Raw genomic sequence first — 14,730 nt, forward strand, 5'->3', positions numbered from 1 at the left:
GTCTTTTTTTTCCTATTACAGGCTGACGAAATGCCTGACATCCCGACTCAGACTGTGACAGAAGAAAAGTACAAAGATGAAAATGGACACATTGTTGTCAGAAAGGTACAGTACGATAATCTGTAAAGATTTGGTACATTGAATATGACTACACTAAAATGTAAAAACCCTAGGCCACCATGTATGTTTTTTAATGCCCTTATCACGGCAGATTGATTCCGTAAAATTCTGAAGAGTAGTACAGATCTAGTTATTATGATCACTCAAATACAATAATACCTTTTTGCACATGGGCCAAGGAGGGACCCATTAAATATTGGTGAGGACGTTTATCACGGTGTAAATGCATATATTACAGACTTCGCTTGTATTGTACATTTGAGCTTAGGTAAATATCGTTAGAATCATTCACAGTTGTAGCATTGATCCATAAATATCACCCTCTGACTTCAAAATTAATTTCTGACAATTCTCAGGTTACCCGAAAGATTATTCGCAAGTGTGTTTCCTCGGATGGTGTGGAACGGGAGGAGGTCTCAATAGAGGGATCCCCCCAGAGCTCCATAAGTGTTGCAGAGGGGGATAAATACTCCAAAGTGGTGAAGCGCACTGTTCTCAAGAGTGAGGGAGACCATACAGAGGTATGTGTGTGTACTCTGTTAAGGCTGTGCCATATGGCCTTAAATTTATATCACTGTAACATTTAAATCTCTTCTCTGTAACAGTATACAGTACATTAAAATCATGGAAGTAGTTTTGAATGGGTTATATAGTCCCTTACAAAAACAGATCAAATGTAACATTGAGAATATTATATTATAATATGTAGAAATAAAAAAAAAAACACATTTCATATATAAATATGTAATATACTATAGAGTACTATACGTTTGAGCTGTTAGGTTTTTCCTATTGTATGCGACAACATAGTCATTAATTTCCGTTTTTCAGACACTATTTTCCCTCTATACTCCAATTTACATCGTAATTCATTGTTCATATTTGTTTAAACTTGCAGTTCAAATGTCGGTTTCAAGTTTAGTGCGCCACCGAAGTGCTAATTCAATTGTTTGCCTGTTTTACATTTCACATAAGAATAGCGGTTAGCATAGCTTCTCCGTCGTCTCTTGTTACCTCTTCTTGGTGTGTCCCTCGCAGCTACTCTTCATCCTCCTTTAGTGGTAACGATAGATGTCAGAACGGTAACTGATTTACCGCAACAGAGGCGAGGATTAGTGACTTTGAGGAGCCACGGTCACACCACACTAGTCATTCACAGCTCATGCGGTGCAAGTTAGCTTAGTCCCTAGCATTCATGAGCAGTGGGGAAAGAAGGATGCTCTCTTATTTTTTAAAAATCTCGAAGCTGGTTAAAAAATGGTTCAGGCTACTCCGTGATCAGACGTCCTTGGAGACATATTCATACTGAGGCCGATTTTGTCATGATGTCAAATGTTTTGTTGCCTAGGTTACATTTGCAGAAAGTGAAGGTTTCTCAGCATCCCAGGCGACTGCTGAGGTGCGTAAAGTCAGTCTGGCAGAAAGAACCACAGTGGTCGAGGGGAAAAGAACGGTGACGCACAAAGGGGACTTGTCTTTGGCTTCTGACCTCCCTTCAGCCCAAGAGGACTTCAACCAGGTTTGTCCACACACACCGGTGTCACATTTATTGTAAACAAACATTAATTGAACAAATGATCTGTTGAATTCATTTGCATTGCAATCAATGATTGGTTGCTTTCTTCAATGCCACCAGGCACTCGGTTATATTGGTGGTTTTAGCAGAGCAGAGCTCCCCCATGTGGTTGAAAGTGAGACTGTCAAAGATGACGGAACTGTGGTCAGGAGGTGTGTGGGAGCTGGTGTGCATGTGTTTGGTTTTATTCGCGAGTTCTCACTTCCAGACTTGCTTGGTATAGTTCATAGTGATTGCTGTGTTGTCGCTGTATTACTAACAATTTTGGTCTGAACTGGGATAAAAGAAGCTGCTTTAGTCTCATATAGCTAAACTATGACATGTCTGACAAAGGTAACCAAAGTAAACAATATTTATTATATATAATATATATATATATATATATATATATAATTTTTTTTTTTGCCAAATTACCCAATGTCTTGGTTGAAATGACCAATTTGTATTGGTTTGCCCTCTCACTATTATAGATTGGTTGTAAACACTCCAATCCAGACACATAACTACCAACCAAATTGGTCAAATGTAACCCATTTTTGGTTCAACATGGTGGCCCTCGGGGACTGCACTTAGTGACCCCTTGATGAGAGCAACCGACAATATAATTTTGGTCCGCCATGCCTGGTCAAAATGCACCACCCTGTAAAATTGCCGCCGCTGTTTTGTTATTATACCCTAGCACTTTCTCAGTAGCCAATCAGATTTCTCTTACTTCATCTTTATACTTCTCACATGGTATGTTTGCATGTTGTGCGGTTATGCTTCTCAGTTATTTGTTTTCTTGATGACAGCATTCACCCACAATTTCCCAGGTAATGCTTTTTTTTTCCTGAGGACTAAAATGTTCTTTGCGGTTTTCGCGTCTTTTCTGTGTACAGGGCCCACATGCGTAAAGGTCAGACGCTCAGACAGACAGTGGTGCAGGGAGGTGGGCAGCCCAAACAGGTCCTCCTGGAACAAATGGACGGCCCCACAAAAGGTTCCAAACCGCACGAACTCCAGCAGCATCTGCACCAGCTGTTTCACCAGTACTATGAAGAACACCAGGAGGACCATGCTGACGATGATGAAGAAGAAGAGAAACAATAGACGAATGTGTAACACACTCCCTTGCTACACAAATTATCCTATGCATTTGCCACATGCAATCCCAGCGTGCACCTCAAAGCTACCACAGTCTTCCCATTTAAGTCCTGAAAGATTTTTTTTTTTTAAAAGACAAATTCACTTTCCCTCCCTTGATGGTGTTACATAGTCATTCATTTCTTTGTACTGAACTTTTGTTTGTTTTAATTTTGCCTTGTTTGTGACCAAAGAATATTTTTCCTGATCAATTTTAAGGCTTTGTGTCAACATCAGAAAATGAAGAAATGCTAATCAGTTCGAGCTCTTTCTGAACACCACCCCCCCAAAAAAAAACAACCAAAAAAACAACAACAAAAAAAACACAGCCGCTCACCGGAAAAGTCACCGTACTCGAGTCAGATTAAACATGAGTGTATTTATTTAACTACTACTGCTGCTGCTGCTGTTGTGTTTTTGTGTCGGCAATGTGTAAATGTGTCTTTCGGGCGTTCTGATACTATCTAACCTAATCTAGATAATACTGACATCTGTAGCCTAGGAATGATTAATCAATCATGTAAAGTAGGACAGGCATGACTAATCAACATCTGTCATCATGATTCCGGCTTTTAGAGTTTTGTCCATTCACCCACCACCCATGTCTCCCCTTTTGTTATGTTTTATTCAAAGACTTTAGTTGACACTAAATTATTGATCACGGTTTTTCTGGTGTGAATGGTTGATCGTGTGAGGAAGTTTCATTGTACTGTTGGTCCATGCATGATTCTTTTGGCGATTTTTTTTTTTTCATGCACATTTTATGTCTTATTTTCGTATTATTTTGTTTACTAGATTTGAAAAAAGAACTCTTAGAAAAAGGGGGTGCCAGGGTGGTTAAATTAGATTTTTGTGACTCCATTGGATTTCCACTGCACCCCTAAATTCTGACTTTTTTTTTGTTTGTTTGTTTTACCAGTGACAAGCTACTTATCGGGAAAAGAACGGCACTTGTTGCTGATGTAACGTAAAGGCGGTTCAGATGTATGTATTTATTTATTTATTATGAACATATTTTTTTGTGTTTGCGGCGTGTGTTTTTTGAGTGAGTAAAAGAGGTTGCACAAGTTTATGTACGCAAAGTATAGAAAGAGATTTATTTTACACAACCTGTAATTGCACTCCTGAATGTCAGGATGGAACACTTCCATGCTTTTAGTGCACCCGCTGTGTTACGGTCAAGTATAATTTTTTTGTCTAATTCTCTAGCAGAACAAATACAAAGTACTTTAAGATTGTGACACAAGCGTGATGAGAACATTTGAGAGCTTCAATATTCTTGCTCAGAGTATCGCTACTGTACGGAACAATTTTTTTTTTTTCACTTCACTATTTACTTATGAGAGAGGAAGGGGGGAAAAAAAGCTCATGGAAGATCACTGTGACAGGTTTACTGTACATTTAATTTTAAAAATAAGCACCCCCTTTCTTCTGTGATGCAGACAGTTATATACTCATACGATGCATATGTATAAACATCTATAAGGGCATGTATTGCTGTTCAAAACTCCAACAAAAAAAAAGATCAAAATAAAATGGCTGCAGTGTGTTTATGGCTGATAGAAAATAAAAGTCTACAAAGTAAATGCCTTTTGGTGCTCATCTCATTCTTTTTTTTCTCTAGATTGCTGCTCCAAAACAACAATTTATTCCATGTCACTCCAAAAACATTCGTCAGTCAATCTGTGCTGAATATCTGCGGTGTATCTCCTTGACTAAACATTGAATTTACAATTCAAATGCACCCTCAGTGTAATAAAAGTGTAGTACAAAAAAAAAGGAACATTCTTAAGTTGGTGCTTTTCCCAAACGCAGATTTGATTTAAAAAACCTCTTGATTAATATATTTTTTTTAATTATTTTGTGCGGGGTGAAAGAGCGATGCAACTGGTGAAAACGTAAGGACGGAAGCGCTTTATAAGGACAAAGACGGACGGTGATAGATGAATAAGGACGGAGGGACGATGACAGAAGGGTGCCCAGGACCGGACAAAATAGGGTAATATATATATATATATTTTATTTTATTTTTTTATTGATTAAAATGCATTCAAGGTCACACTGTTTAGCTGATTTATTTACTTCTTAAACATTATAAGCCATCAATTGCCATGCTGGCAACAGTTCCACACCAGTTAAGGAGCTGTGCATTGAATTGACATCGTACGCTTCATCAAAAGGAAGGTTTCCTGTATCTTGCCATTGAAAAAAAAAACTAAAACAAATAAAAGAAAGCGACAAATCAGTTGAGAAGATGATGAGGACACGTGGTGTTGTCCTGCTAGTAATACTCAAGGAAAAACATTCCTCACATCTCTTCAAACCTTTCATGCAAGTTTAGCAAATTTTACAATTCATGTGAAGATGCCAGCTCTATCTTCTTCGTCGTCATCTCTGTGCAATTGGCAATGTAACACTGGAAGAAATGACAACAGAAAAGCCGATACGTACAGTCATACAATACACAAGTACAAACATTATGAAAAATGAGCTTACTGGCTAAACATGTTTATACAAAATCTAAGAGGTGTTTTTTTTTTTTTGTGTTATTTTTTTGTCTTCTTTCTCCACCCTTGCCCCTGGATACGCAGTTTTAAACTTTTAACTTTATTGTGTTCTTGTTTTTACAACATGATACTGGAGGACAGTAGAAACATTTGGGACAGGACTGGTGCACAACATTAACAAACAAGTTAGTGAGTCACAACTCAAACAGAAGATATTATAGTTTCATATGATCTTACTCAATATTCCCCCCCCCACCCCATGCACTACACAATAGTCTTGGTTGTTCATATATTACATATATGCTACATTCTCATATTTCTTATATCACTGATATAAAGTCAAACATATTCCAATGCAAAGTGTAAGCTCTGCTTTCTTTACATTTAAATTAGTATTATACGTCAAAGTCCGACGATTGGAACGGTATGACTTATAGCTCATAGCAAACAAATATAGTTTGTAAATTAGATTTGACAAACTTTTTCAATTCCTCCGATAGCAAGAATAGCAATTTCAACGTTTGTATTTGTTTTCTTCAACGATCACAATGTATATATACATCACCAGAACTAAAGCAAGCTCAATTTGAACATTCTGATCCTCCAATTGTTTTTGTTTTGTGTTACACGCACAGAAATACACATTAAAAATACACAATTAATTTCCAGGAGAGGTTACAGCAGTTGATTTCTAATTGATATATTTCAAATGCATACCAAAACATCTTATAAAACAAAACAAAACAAAAAAAAAAGTTGCTCATATGCTCATTTCATAATGTCCTAATACTGTGTGCAGCCACTCACAGGTGGTTTCATAAGAATGAAGTCCATTGATTAAATGCCATAACTGTAAAATGTATTAATACTTGTGTCCTGTGCCATGTCTTTATAGGGTCAAAGGTTGCAGAGTAGTCGTCACTGGTTGGCTTAACTGCTCTACTCACACATTTGCTGATGGGATGGGATGTTCTTCTCTCTATATTAACCACGCCATATTCCATTAACTGCAAATCACACAGAGCGAGAGCATCAAGTTGTGTAAAATGCAAACATACAGATAGGAGCTTTGGTTTCAAGAATGGAGAACTTTACAAAGAATACAGCCAAATGTCCCTGAGATGCAACTAGTTTCAATTTGTCCACAATTTTCAGCATAAATACGCCGCAAAAGTCGGCCTCGTGTGTGATGATGACCATAAATCTGGACGAGGGCCCCGCACATGAATGTTGGTGAGGCCACTTGCATCCTGCCTCTACAGGCTCATCACTATTGTCAGATGAGTACCTCTCCAAAATACCCAAAAAATGACTACATTTCATATAGTCATTTGTTATCAGCGTTTATTTAGCCAGATAACAGAACAAATTCTCATTTCTAATGCCGACAGCACAGTAAATACAGGAAATTAAAAGCACTGATGAATAATAACTTCAGGAATCATATTATGTTATTTATTTTTGTACAATACAATTCATGAATAAAATTAATTTTGAAAACTGAAGAGGGTTTTAATGTATTAAAGCAGGGGTCTTCAATCCTGTTCCTCAAGAGCCGGTGTCCGAACGGTTTTCCATGCCCCCCTGCTGCAAGACACCTGATTCAAATGATCAGGATCGTTATCTCGTTTCTGTAGACCTTAGTGATTATCTGATCATATGAATCAGGTGTGTTGCAGCAGGGAGAAATGGAAAACAGGCAGGATACCTGACCTTGAGAAACAGGATTGAGGACCCTTGTATGAAAGGATACAGGCTTTTCCCCACTGTTGCAAACAGGTCAAAGGTGGACTACAGCTATTGCTTGAAAATGGCAAATCTCGGCACAGCCTAACTTTCAAATCATTGCCGGAGATACTCGTGGGGACTGAATTATGTCCAGTAAATTTGCCATCCCCGAATGAAATTTTATGTCATGACTCTAACCTGCCACTGGGTGGCAGCAAAAACAACGTTTTCCGCTGCTGTTTCAGGTGCTGTCAGTGTCAGTATTTCTTACTGGGAGGGGATGCTGGGTGAGCCGGAGCGGTGGAAGTGGATGTTCTGCCACTTGCCATCACGGCGGTGCCACACGCGGGTCTCCTCAGACTGCATGGTGCGCGGCATGCCGCTGCCGTCCATGTACTGGGTCAGGCGAATGTAGGCGATGCACGCTGCGTTCTCCCCGATCAGGTGAACGTGCGGGTTCAACAGAATGGTGTGCACCGGCTTGTTCCCTTTCGAAAGGGCTGCAAATGGAAACAAGGAGAGCAAATGTCATGAATGCGAGAATATCGCTTGATGACTTTCTCATAGGCACACGCACACACACACAAGATTTAAGAAATTTTTTTTACAATTTCTAAACTCATTCCGAGGTTCAAAATTTCAAATGTAAATAAATAACTGATCACGTATAAAATTGGCCATTTTGAGAATGTTCAGTGTGAGTAAACTCACAAATCTCGCCCCTTTTTTTTTAAATAGTCATAGAGGGGTTACAGACTTTGACTCTGTTTTTGTAAACTAGCCCCCCCTGTTCACAGCCATGTTGTTAGTGTACATCAGCGGAGACACACTTTAAACTATGGAAACTGCAAAGAAACTTTGTCCTGACGGATAAAAACAAATTATTCGCTAAATAGTTTAAATGCCAAGCTCCATCTCCAATGCAACTGCGATTTTTGGGAAACCAAGAGACAAGCAACGCCATCTTGATGTGGAAAAATGAGCAAAGTATTATGTTGATGTTAGCTTGCCAAGCCATTGAGGTTTCTGGGACATAACCAGTTTATCTGAACTATTTTTACCTCGGCTGTAGACGTTCCACCATTTATAGCAACAGCCATTACTCTTTAGGGAATTTGATCCAAAGATCTTAGCATACCGGCAGCAACTATGATCTGATTATGAATGAATAGTAACACAGCCAATAACATGATAAGGTTATAAACCATTAACATGTGGCCTACATACATTTATTGAATCTGATGTATTTTTTTTTTACATTTTTTTCAAATTATTTTTCATATTGTTTTTTTATTATTATCATTATGATTATTATTCATTTATATATTTTTTTTTATTTTAAATTATTATTTTTCATTTTAAAAAAATATTTTAAAAAATGTTTAATTCAAGTCTCGAAATTAGCCATAGATGGAAATGTGAGTGTGGATGGTTGTTTTGTCTTCAAGTATGCAATTAACTGTGATAAAGCCGCCTCTCTCCCAAGACACAGAATAAACACGTTTGACCCACAAGCTCTCCGTTTGGAACTTGGGCCAGCTAGCTGACGCGCCTGACCGACACCTACTTCACCGTTCTGACTGTTTAGTTTCTAAGTTGTGCAAAAGGAAGTTTGTCTGCTTGAGGCCGCTCGCACTGCTAAAAGGTCACCATCATTTATATTCGTGAACTCACCATTCTCAAAGTAAAAGCGATGGAAGTCATGTCCTTCCACCAGATTTCCAAGTGCCTCAGGTTCAAAGGAAGTCAGACCAGGATCACAAATCTTCCTGTTAGGGAAAAGACAGAAAAATGAGCTAAGAAAGTGCACACTCAACAATTCATGATCGTGCACGGCCTGGAAAAACGACTTACGCGTAGGCTTCAAAGTCTCCATTGTTGATAGACTCAATCAACTGCTCAGTGACTTTGATAATCTCCTGTTTGCGAGCTGAAACAGAAGATCACACGACAGCCATAACTGAAATAAACTGGATCTGATATCAAATATGCCTCAGATGATAGTCTGTTCTAAAAGTTATTAAAAATAGGAGACACAAAGATAATATCCCCCAAAAAAAATGTTCTTGGATATGTTTCAGAAAGCCTCCCTTGACTAACAGTGACAGAGGCGTTCGGAATTGACAAGGGCACAAGTCCTTTCACTCAACAAAATCAACAAAATCCGATCCATTCCTATTTGACGAAAGAACGTGTTGAATTACCTTTAGTGTTATTGGTGCAGGCTGAGGGATATTGAAAACATTACTTATTTCATGCAACAAAAAGCATTTGTCAAAATGTGAATATACTGTATATATAGAAGGGCCCGACCAATATGGATTTTTTTTTTTAGCCCGATGCTGATGCCGATTTTGGCAGGAAAAAAAATCCCATTACCAGTTAATCAGCCGACTAGTTAAAATATTTCTAATGCATAAAATAACTTTTTTCCAATGCATTTCAACGGGTCATTCATACACGGATTTGACCTGGTCTCTATTCACTACGAATAGCAGGCGTGAGCTGTAAATATATGGCTAAAAAAAAAAAGAAAAAAAAAAGAAACTTTTATTTTCAGTTCCCAGAATTCAATGCAATTTCATTCACGAAGCTATAACGACATGAATCCTTGTCATACGAGTGTTTGTGTTACCAGGAATTTCTGTGTGTCATATTTAACACATTTATGTTCTCTTTATGTTGCATTATGTTTTTATTTTATAATTTAAACATTTAAAAATGAAAAATAAAAATTCGATGTTAAGTTGTAAAATAGTGACATCCAGGTCAATTCACTTCAACATTGTGTATAAAATTATTTTTTTTTGTTTTGAATTAAAAGGTCAATAGAATCCAAAAAATGTATGATATATATTTAAGGGTACAAGGTTGTGGAATTGATTTATGTGCAGTAAATAACAATACATAGAGTAATAAAAGTAAAAACAATGTGCAAATATCGGCTATTTGGCCGATTATTTTGGCCGATGTTTGAAGGGCCATAATTAGCCGATTTCATTGGTCGGGCCCTCATATATACAGGACTTTGATGAAGATAGTATAGAACAGTTGATGTTAGGGTAAGATGGGAATAGGGTATGCCAGAAAGCATAAGCTTCCTTCTTCAATCACAATACAAAAGAATGAAGCTGGGAAGCAAAGCGAGTCATCAAAACCAATTTGAAAAAAAAGGAATGTGGAAAATGGGGAAGTCAGCGTAGATCGCAAATAAAAGTAGTCTCATCAGATTTTTAAGAAGAGGAACATGATGGCATTTTGAGGCACTTTACAGTTTTCTTCCAGTCGACGGCTGGGTGACACAAGAGGAACCAGGTGGCGAATCCTCCCTCCACAGCACATCACAACAGAGGGACTTACTTTGAAATGAGGAGGTGGGAGTCTGCCTTGACTCAGACATCTGTGAGGAACGGCTTTTAGAGCTCAAGATACCGCTCACTAAGATGCCCAGACGAAGGGCTGCAAGAGGTTGCATGGGAGGGGGGCGGTTGGAGAGTGTGTGTTTGTGTTTGTGTGAGGAAAACATAGAGGATGATGTGGGAAGAAAAATTATATTCTTGGCAAAACATAAGAAAGGACAGACAAAAAGTAGCAACATGTATGCAAAACTATACTGCATCTGTGACGCACACACCCGAAAAACAGTTGAATTAGAAATACGGTAACACAACCGATCCACTATACTTGGGGCAATTTGCAGAAAACAACCAAGAAAGTTGGGCTGTTTTGTACAAACAAAAGAAATTGTGTTATTTCAACCCAACTGTGTTTCGAGTACATAAACCACCAAAGAAAAGAATGCAAGTATGGTATGACAGTTGGAGGAAGGGAAAGTCTGCAGTTTGATGCCAAGTGGAAACAAGGTGCAGTGCGCTGTCGTTGTTGGTTGGGAAAAGGAAATAAAGGGAAGCACGCAGTGGAAAGATCCGCTGCGGCCTGGGGGCCATAATCGCACAGTGTAGCTGTGAAGTGTGAACCACTGACAACTTGTCCTACCTTTAACGTCCTCATCTTCTATGGTGGTGTTGGCACTCTCAATGGACTCCTTAACAATAAAAAAATAACATTTATTAACAATAGTAGTGGACATTAATTATTATAAACGTCTTATAATATGGGAATAAAATCAAAGCAAATGTATTTTCGGAGAAAATAGTAATAACTTTACAAAAATAAAAGTGTAATATTCCCCAAAATGTTTAACAGAATTTCAAATAAAATGGGTATTGTCCCATTGTGTACCTGACAAGACATTTTGTATGCTTAATAACATAAACACAAATGTTCTTTTTAAAAATGTTCACTTCACTAAAACACTTTATTTAAATTTTGTTCATAACACTGTCATAAGACTGTTATAATCATGTTATAACACATGTCACTTTTGATACAACGTTGACTGACCAATGTATCAAAAGGGACGTATTTACCAACTGACACTTAATGACATCTGTCATTAGGATTCGTTCATGTTCATGACAGGTGCCATGTCATAATTATGACGGTCTTATGAACAAACTTCAAATGAAGTGTTACCAAATTTTCTTTCTTTGTGTCTGTCGCGATCATCTGCAAATCTTTTTATTTGTCTTGTTTTCTCATGCAGTTATGATATTAGGCCAATGGATTTTTTTTTTTTTAAGAAAAAAAAAAAGTCTGAGACGTTACCTTATTTCCATCCACAGGATTGTGGATCACAGTCGTCTGTGGTTCCTAAAAAGAGCATGTGAGAACACGTGTGACTTAATCATCATCACCATCATCATCCTTACACCACAGGAATGTCTTTGAAGTTATTAAAACAAACTTGACAGTGTACTAATAGATGAGTTTAGATTTGTTTTTGTTGGTTGGGTGCCTAATGTGCTAACTGTTTAACTGTGCTAACTGAGTCGTAGTCGTAATCATCGTAGTAGAAGGAGACTAGTACGGTTAAAATCAGTCGTTTATTCTAGCCATCTATCTAATCAAATGTCTAGGCTTTTGTAGAACCCCTCCCCCTGGCCAACTCTGACCTTCTAATCACTCACCCAGATTACACTAGATTATAACATCATTGTGTGTGCGTGTGCGCGTGTGCACGTGATTTTGTGTATTTGAACACATAAAAGAGAACGGATAGCAAGAAAGTGACGTCCTGATGTTCATGCGGAATCAGATGGGTAGCAAATAGGAGCACAAAGTCTTTTGACGTCATGCAGAGCGGCGGTCATGTGACCCCGATATGCTCGGCCAATCACGGCACAGACACAGAATCAAACCATATGCACACCGAGCCAAGGAGGCGACATCCTCACATGCCGATCCCACACGGACACGCATACGAAGCAGCAATCAAAGAACATGCCTTCTTGTCATGAATCACAGGCAAAACAAACACGCAGCAAGATAGATTTGACATACATGACCCGGAATTAATACATGCGTGTGCAGGTGCATATGAATGAAGGGGGGGGACAGGAGAGGCATTCTCTCAGAGAAAAGTGCTTTTGAGGTAAAGGCTGCCCCCTGACTTCAGATTTAAAAAGCACATCAATCAAACCTCATAAAATTATTTTGTAAAGTGTCCAACATGCATGCTTTTTTCATTCAAATGTAGCACAGCCATAAAAGCTCGCTCATTCAGGGATAGCCCAAACGTGACCTATACATTTTCGCCCCCTCTGATGACCCTGAAAAGTTAAACGGCCGCAATATGAGGTACAATTGGAAATTGGAATGAGGGCTGTAGAACTGTATCAACATTTTTTAATATAGGAATCAAGTAGTAAAGTTGGGGAAAAAAACGATTTTGCAAGAATAAATAATGTTTTAAAAAGAGATTACTTTACACGGGCATACAGTCTTCACAAAAATGATCCAAAAACTCGCACTGCAGCGGCGGGCAACTTGCTATCTAACTTTCTATGCGTTGACATATTAATATAATAATAATAATAATAATAATAATAATAATAATAATAATAATAAAATATTCATATGTAATAACTTGATTCTCATCACATTTATACTTGCCCATAATATTGTCTTGATTCAAGTTATATTACAATTCTTTTTTCACCATTTTACTTTTTTCGTTTTGATTTGTAAATGTGTTTATTTCAGACAATCACCTAATAGCGGAACGCCTCTCAATTGTAGGCATCACGGTTCTAAACCACAGCACAGCAATTGTTAAACGAGTACCTCAACCGATCATTTACCTCTTTTCGACAGAGTTTATGTATTGAGTCTCATTTAAATGTACGCATGCACCCAATGAAGGGACATATACGTGGGTTAGTAAGTGAAATGGTCACAAGAAAATCCGAGATCCAACACACAATAAATAAAAAGGATGTGAGACAAAGGTGAACCTGTACCTCAACCACACTTGGGAATGAGAACGGGTGAAGGAGCAGTGAGGGTGATAGCGTGTCGTTTACGGAATGCACACATTTGTGGATGAAGGTGTGGGTGTGGGTGAGTGTGTATACCAGTGCAGGGGCAGGGCCAGTGTCTTTAGGACTGGTCGCCGTGTTTGCTTTGTTGTTTACCTGCAAGGGGGGCAGTGTAGAGGGAATATGACACTCATACACACGCACACAACCACACACGGGCACTCTCGTATTTTCGGATACGACTTGAGCACAGAGTCCCAGAATGATCACCTTCAATGTTTTTTTTCCTAAAACCCGCAATGGATTTAACATGGAAAGAAAAAAAAACATGGTTTCTACGGCGAAAGCTCTAAACTGGAACACATCCTGGCATTTGAACGGGCTACTTGGAAGACCGCAGATCTCATTAGACGCCAGCGATCTCTCGAGACTTCAATTAATCCAGCGAGACTTCAGCACAGTGAACAGCTAAAGAATTAATTCCACAAATGTTTTTCTGGCAGTGGCTACATTTATACAAGGGGACCGATAATGGCGCTGAGAAAAACTGATTATCGTCGAACCAAAAATTGTCATACACATTGGCTTATTGGAATGTAGGAAAGTGTCAACTATTAGAATGGATGAATTCATTTAGTTTTTCACACATTGTCTTGTTTCTTATTACACTCGTCAACAGATTTTTACCAATCTTTTTAAGTATGCAACTAAACCACTTTTGAATTTTTTTTTTGCACCTCTGCCCTTGTATTTTCTCTAGCACATCAGTGCTTTCGTAATAATACTAATAATATAATAATATAGTAATATTTTTTGTAACATTTATAAATTTATGATTAAAAATCATCAATAAAAAAAATTGAAAGAGCTAAAAAAAAAATGATGTGTTTGAAAAAAAGTATACAATTTTAAAATCAGTGATAAAACACATTTAAGGAAACATAAGGCACTATTTTGGTAGACTGCTGCCCGTGCACTTGGCTCAAAAGGGGCGCAACTTCATTTTGGTGCTGGGGCCAGTCAAGGCTAGTTTGTGACGGCGTTGTGCCTCACTGGCCGCACGAAGCTGCCGCGCCCCTTACGTACGTGACAATTTGGTCACAGATAGTAGACTGCGTTTGGCATAAAAACAGATATTTACCATGTTTGAGAATTTGGCAGTCGTGCTATGCCTCACTTGGTGTTGCATAGGCGTGTGCGGTATCATAACTATGACAACAATGTGCGACAATCCTTCTGCAACCGCGCTGATTTTAATACAAATGAGGGATGCCGCCACGATTGGCCAGGAAAAGGC

At 38.3% G+C, this 14,730-nt stretch overlaps 2 protein-coding genes across 16 annotated transcripts in view; one reads left to right on the plus strand and one right to left on the minus strand.

Moving 5' to 3' along the window:
• Positions 1 to 4,404, plus strand: part of ank2a (ankyrin 2a, neuronal) — an 80,647-nt gene extending 76,243 nt beyond the window's left edge. For 2 of the 4 annotated variants that reach the window (XM_088301748.1, XM_088301749.1), the window contains 4 exons: positions 22 to 105; positions 477 to 641; positions 1,469 to 1,639; positions 1,757 to 2,186. In XM_088301748.1, coding sequence (XP_088157874.1) covers positions 22 to 105; positions 477 to 641; positions 1,469 to 1,639; positions 1,757 to 1,969 — 633 coding nt within the window. In that variant the 3' untranslated portion in view covers positions 1,970 to 2,186. Of the gene's footprint in view, positions 1 to 21; positions 106 to 476; positions 642 to 1,468; positions 1,640 to 1,756; positions 2,187 to 2,574 lie in introns of those variants that run through there. The other 2 variants (XM_088301753.1, XM_088301752.1) reach the window with 2 other exon arrangements.
• A 699-nt stretch (positions 4,405 to 5,103) lies between these two features.
• camk2d2 (calcium/calmodulin-dependent protein kinase (CaM kinase) II delta 2) overlaps positions 5,104 to 14,730 on the minus strand; it is a 33,324-nt gene continuing 23,697 nt past the window's right edge. For 2 of the 12 annotated variants that reach the window (XM_088303333.1, XM_088303332.1), the window contains exons 14-22: positions 13,530 to 13,589; positions 11,722 to 11,766; positions 11,050 to 11,098; positions 10,414 to 10,512; positions 9,258 to 9,278; positions 8,908 to 8,983; positions 8,728 to 8,822; positions 7,325 to 7,553; positions 5,104 to 6,332 (exon numbers count right to left, since the gene is read on the minus strand). In XM_088303333.1, the coding sequence (XP_088159459.1) occupies positions 6,329 to 6,332; positions 7,325 to 7,553; positions 8,728 to 8,822; positions 8,908 to 8,983; positions 9,258 to 9,278; positions 10,414 to 10,512; positions 11,050 to 11,098; positions 11,722 to 11,766; positions 13,530 to 13,589 (678 nt within the window). In that variant the 3' untranslated portion in view covers positions 5,104 to 6,328. Of the gene's footprint in view, positions 6,333 to 7,320; positions 7,554 to 8,727; positions 8,823 to 8,907; positions 8,984 to 9,257; positions 9,279 to 10,413; positions 10,513 to 11,049; positions 11,099 to 11,721; positions 11,767 to 13,529; positions 13,590 to 14,730 lie in introns of those variants that run through there. The other 10 variants (XM_088303335.1, XM_088303334.1, XM_088303340.1 and 7 more) reach the window with 6 other exon arrangements.

The sequence above is a fragment of the Idiotropiscis lumnitzeri genome, chromosome 8, assembly GCF_059441095.1.
Source record: "Idiotropiscis lumnitzeri isolate Australia: NSW breed Sydney's pygmy pipehorse chromosome 8, RoL_Ilum_1.0, whole genome shotgun sequence".
Lineage (NCBI taxonomy): Eukaryota > Metazoa > Chordata > Actinopteri > Syngnathiformes > Syngnathidae > Idiotropiscis > Idiotropiscis lumnitzeri.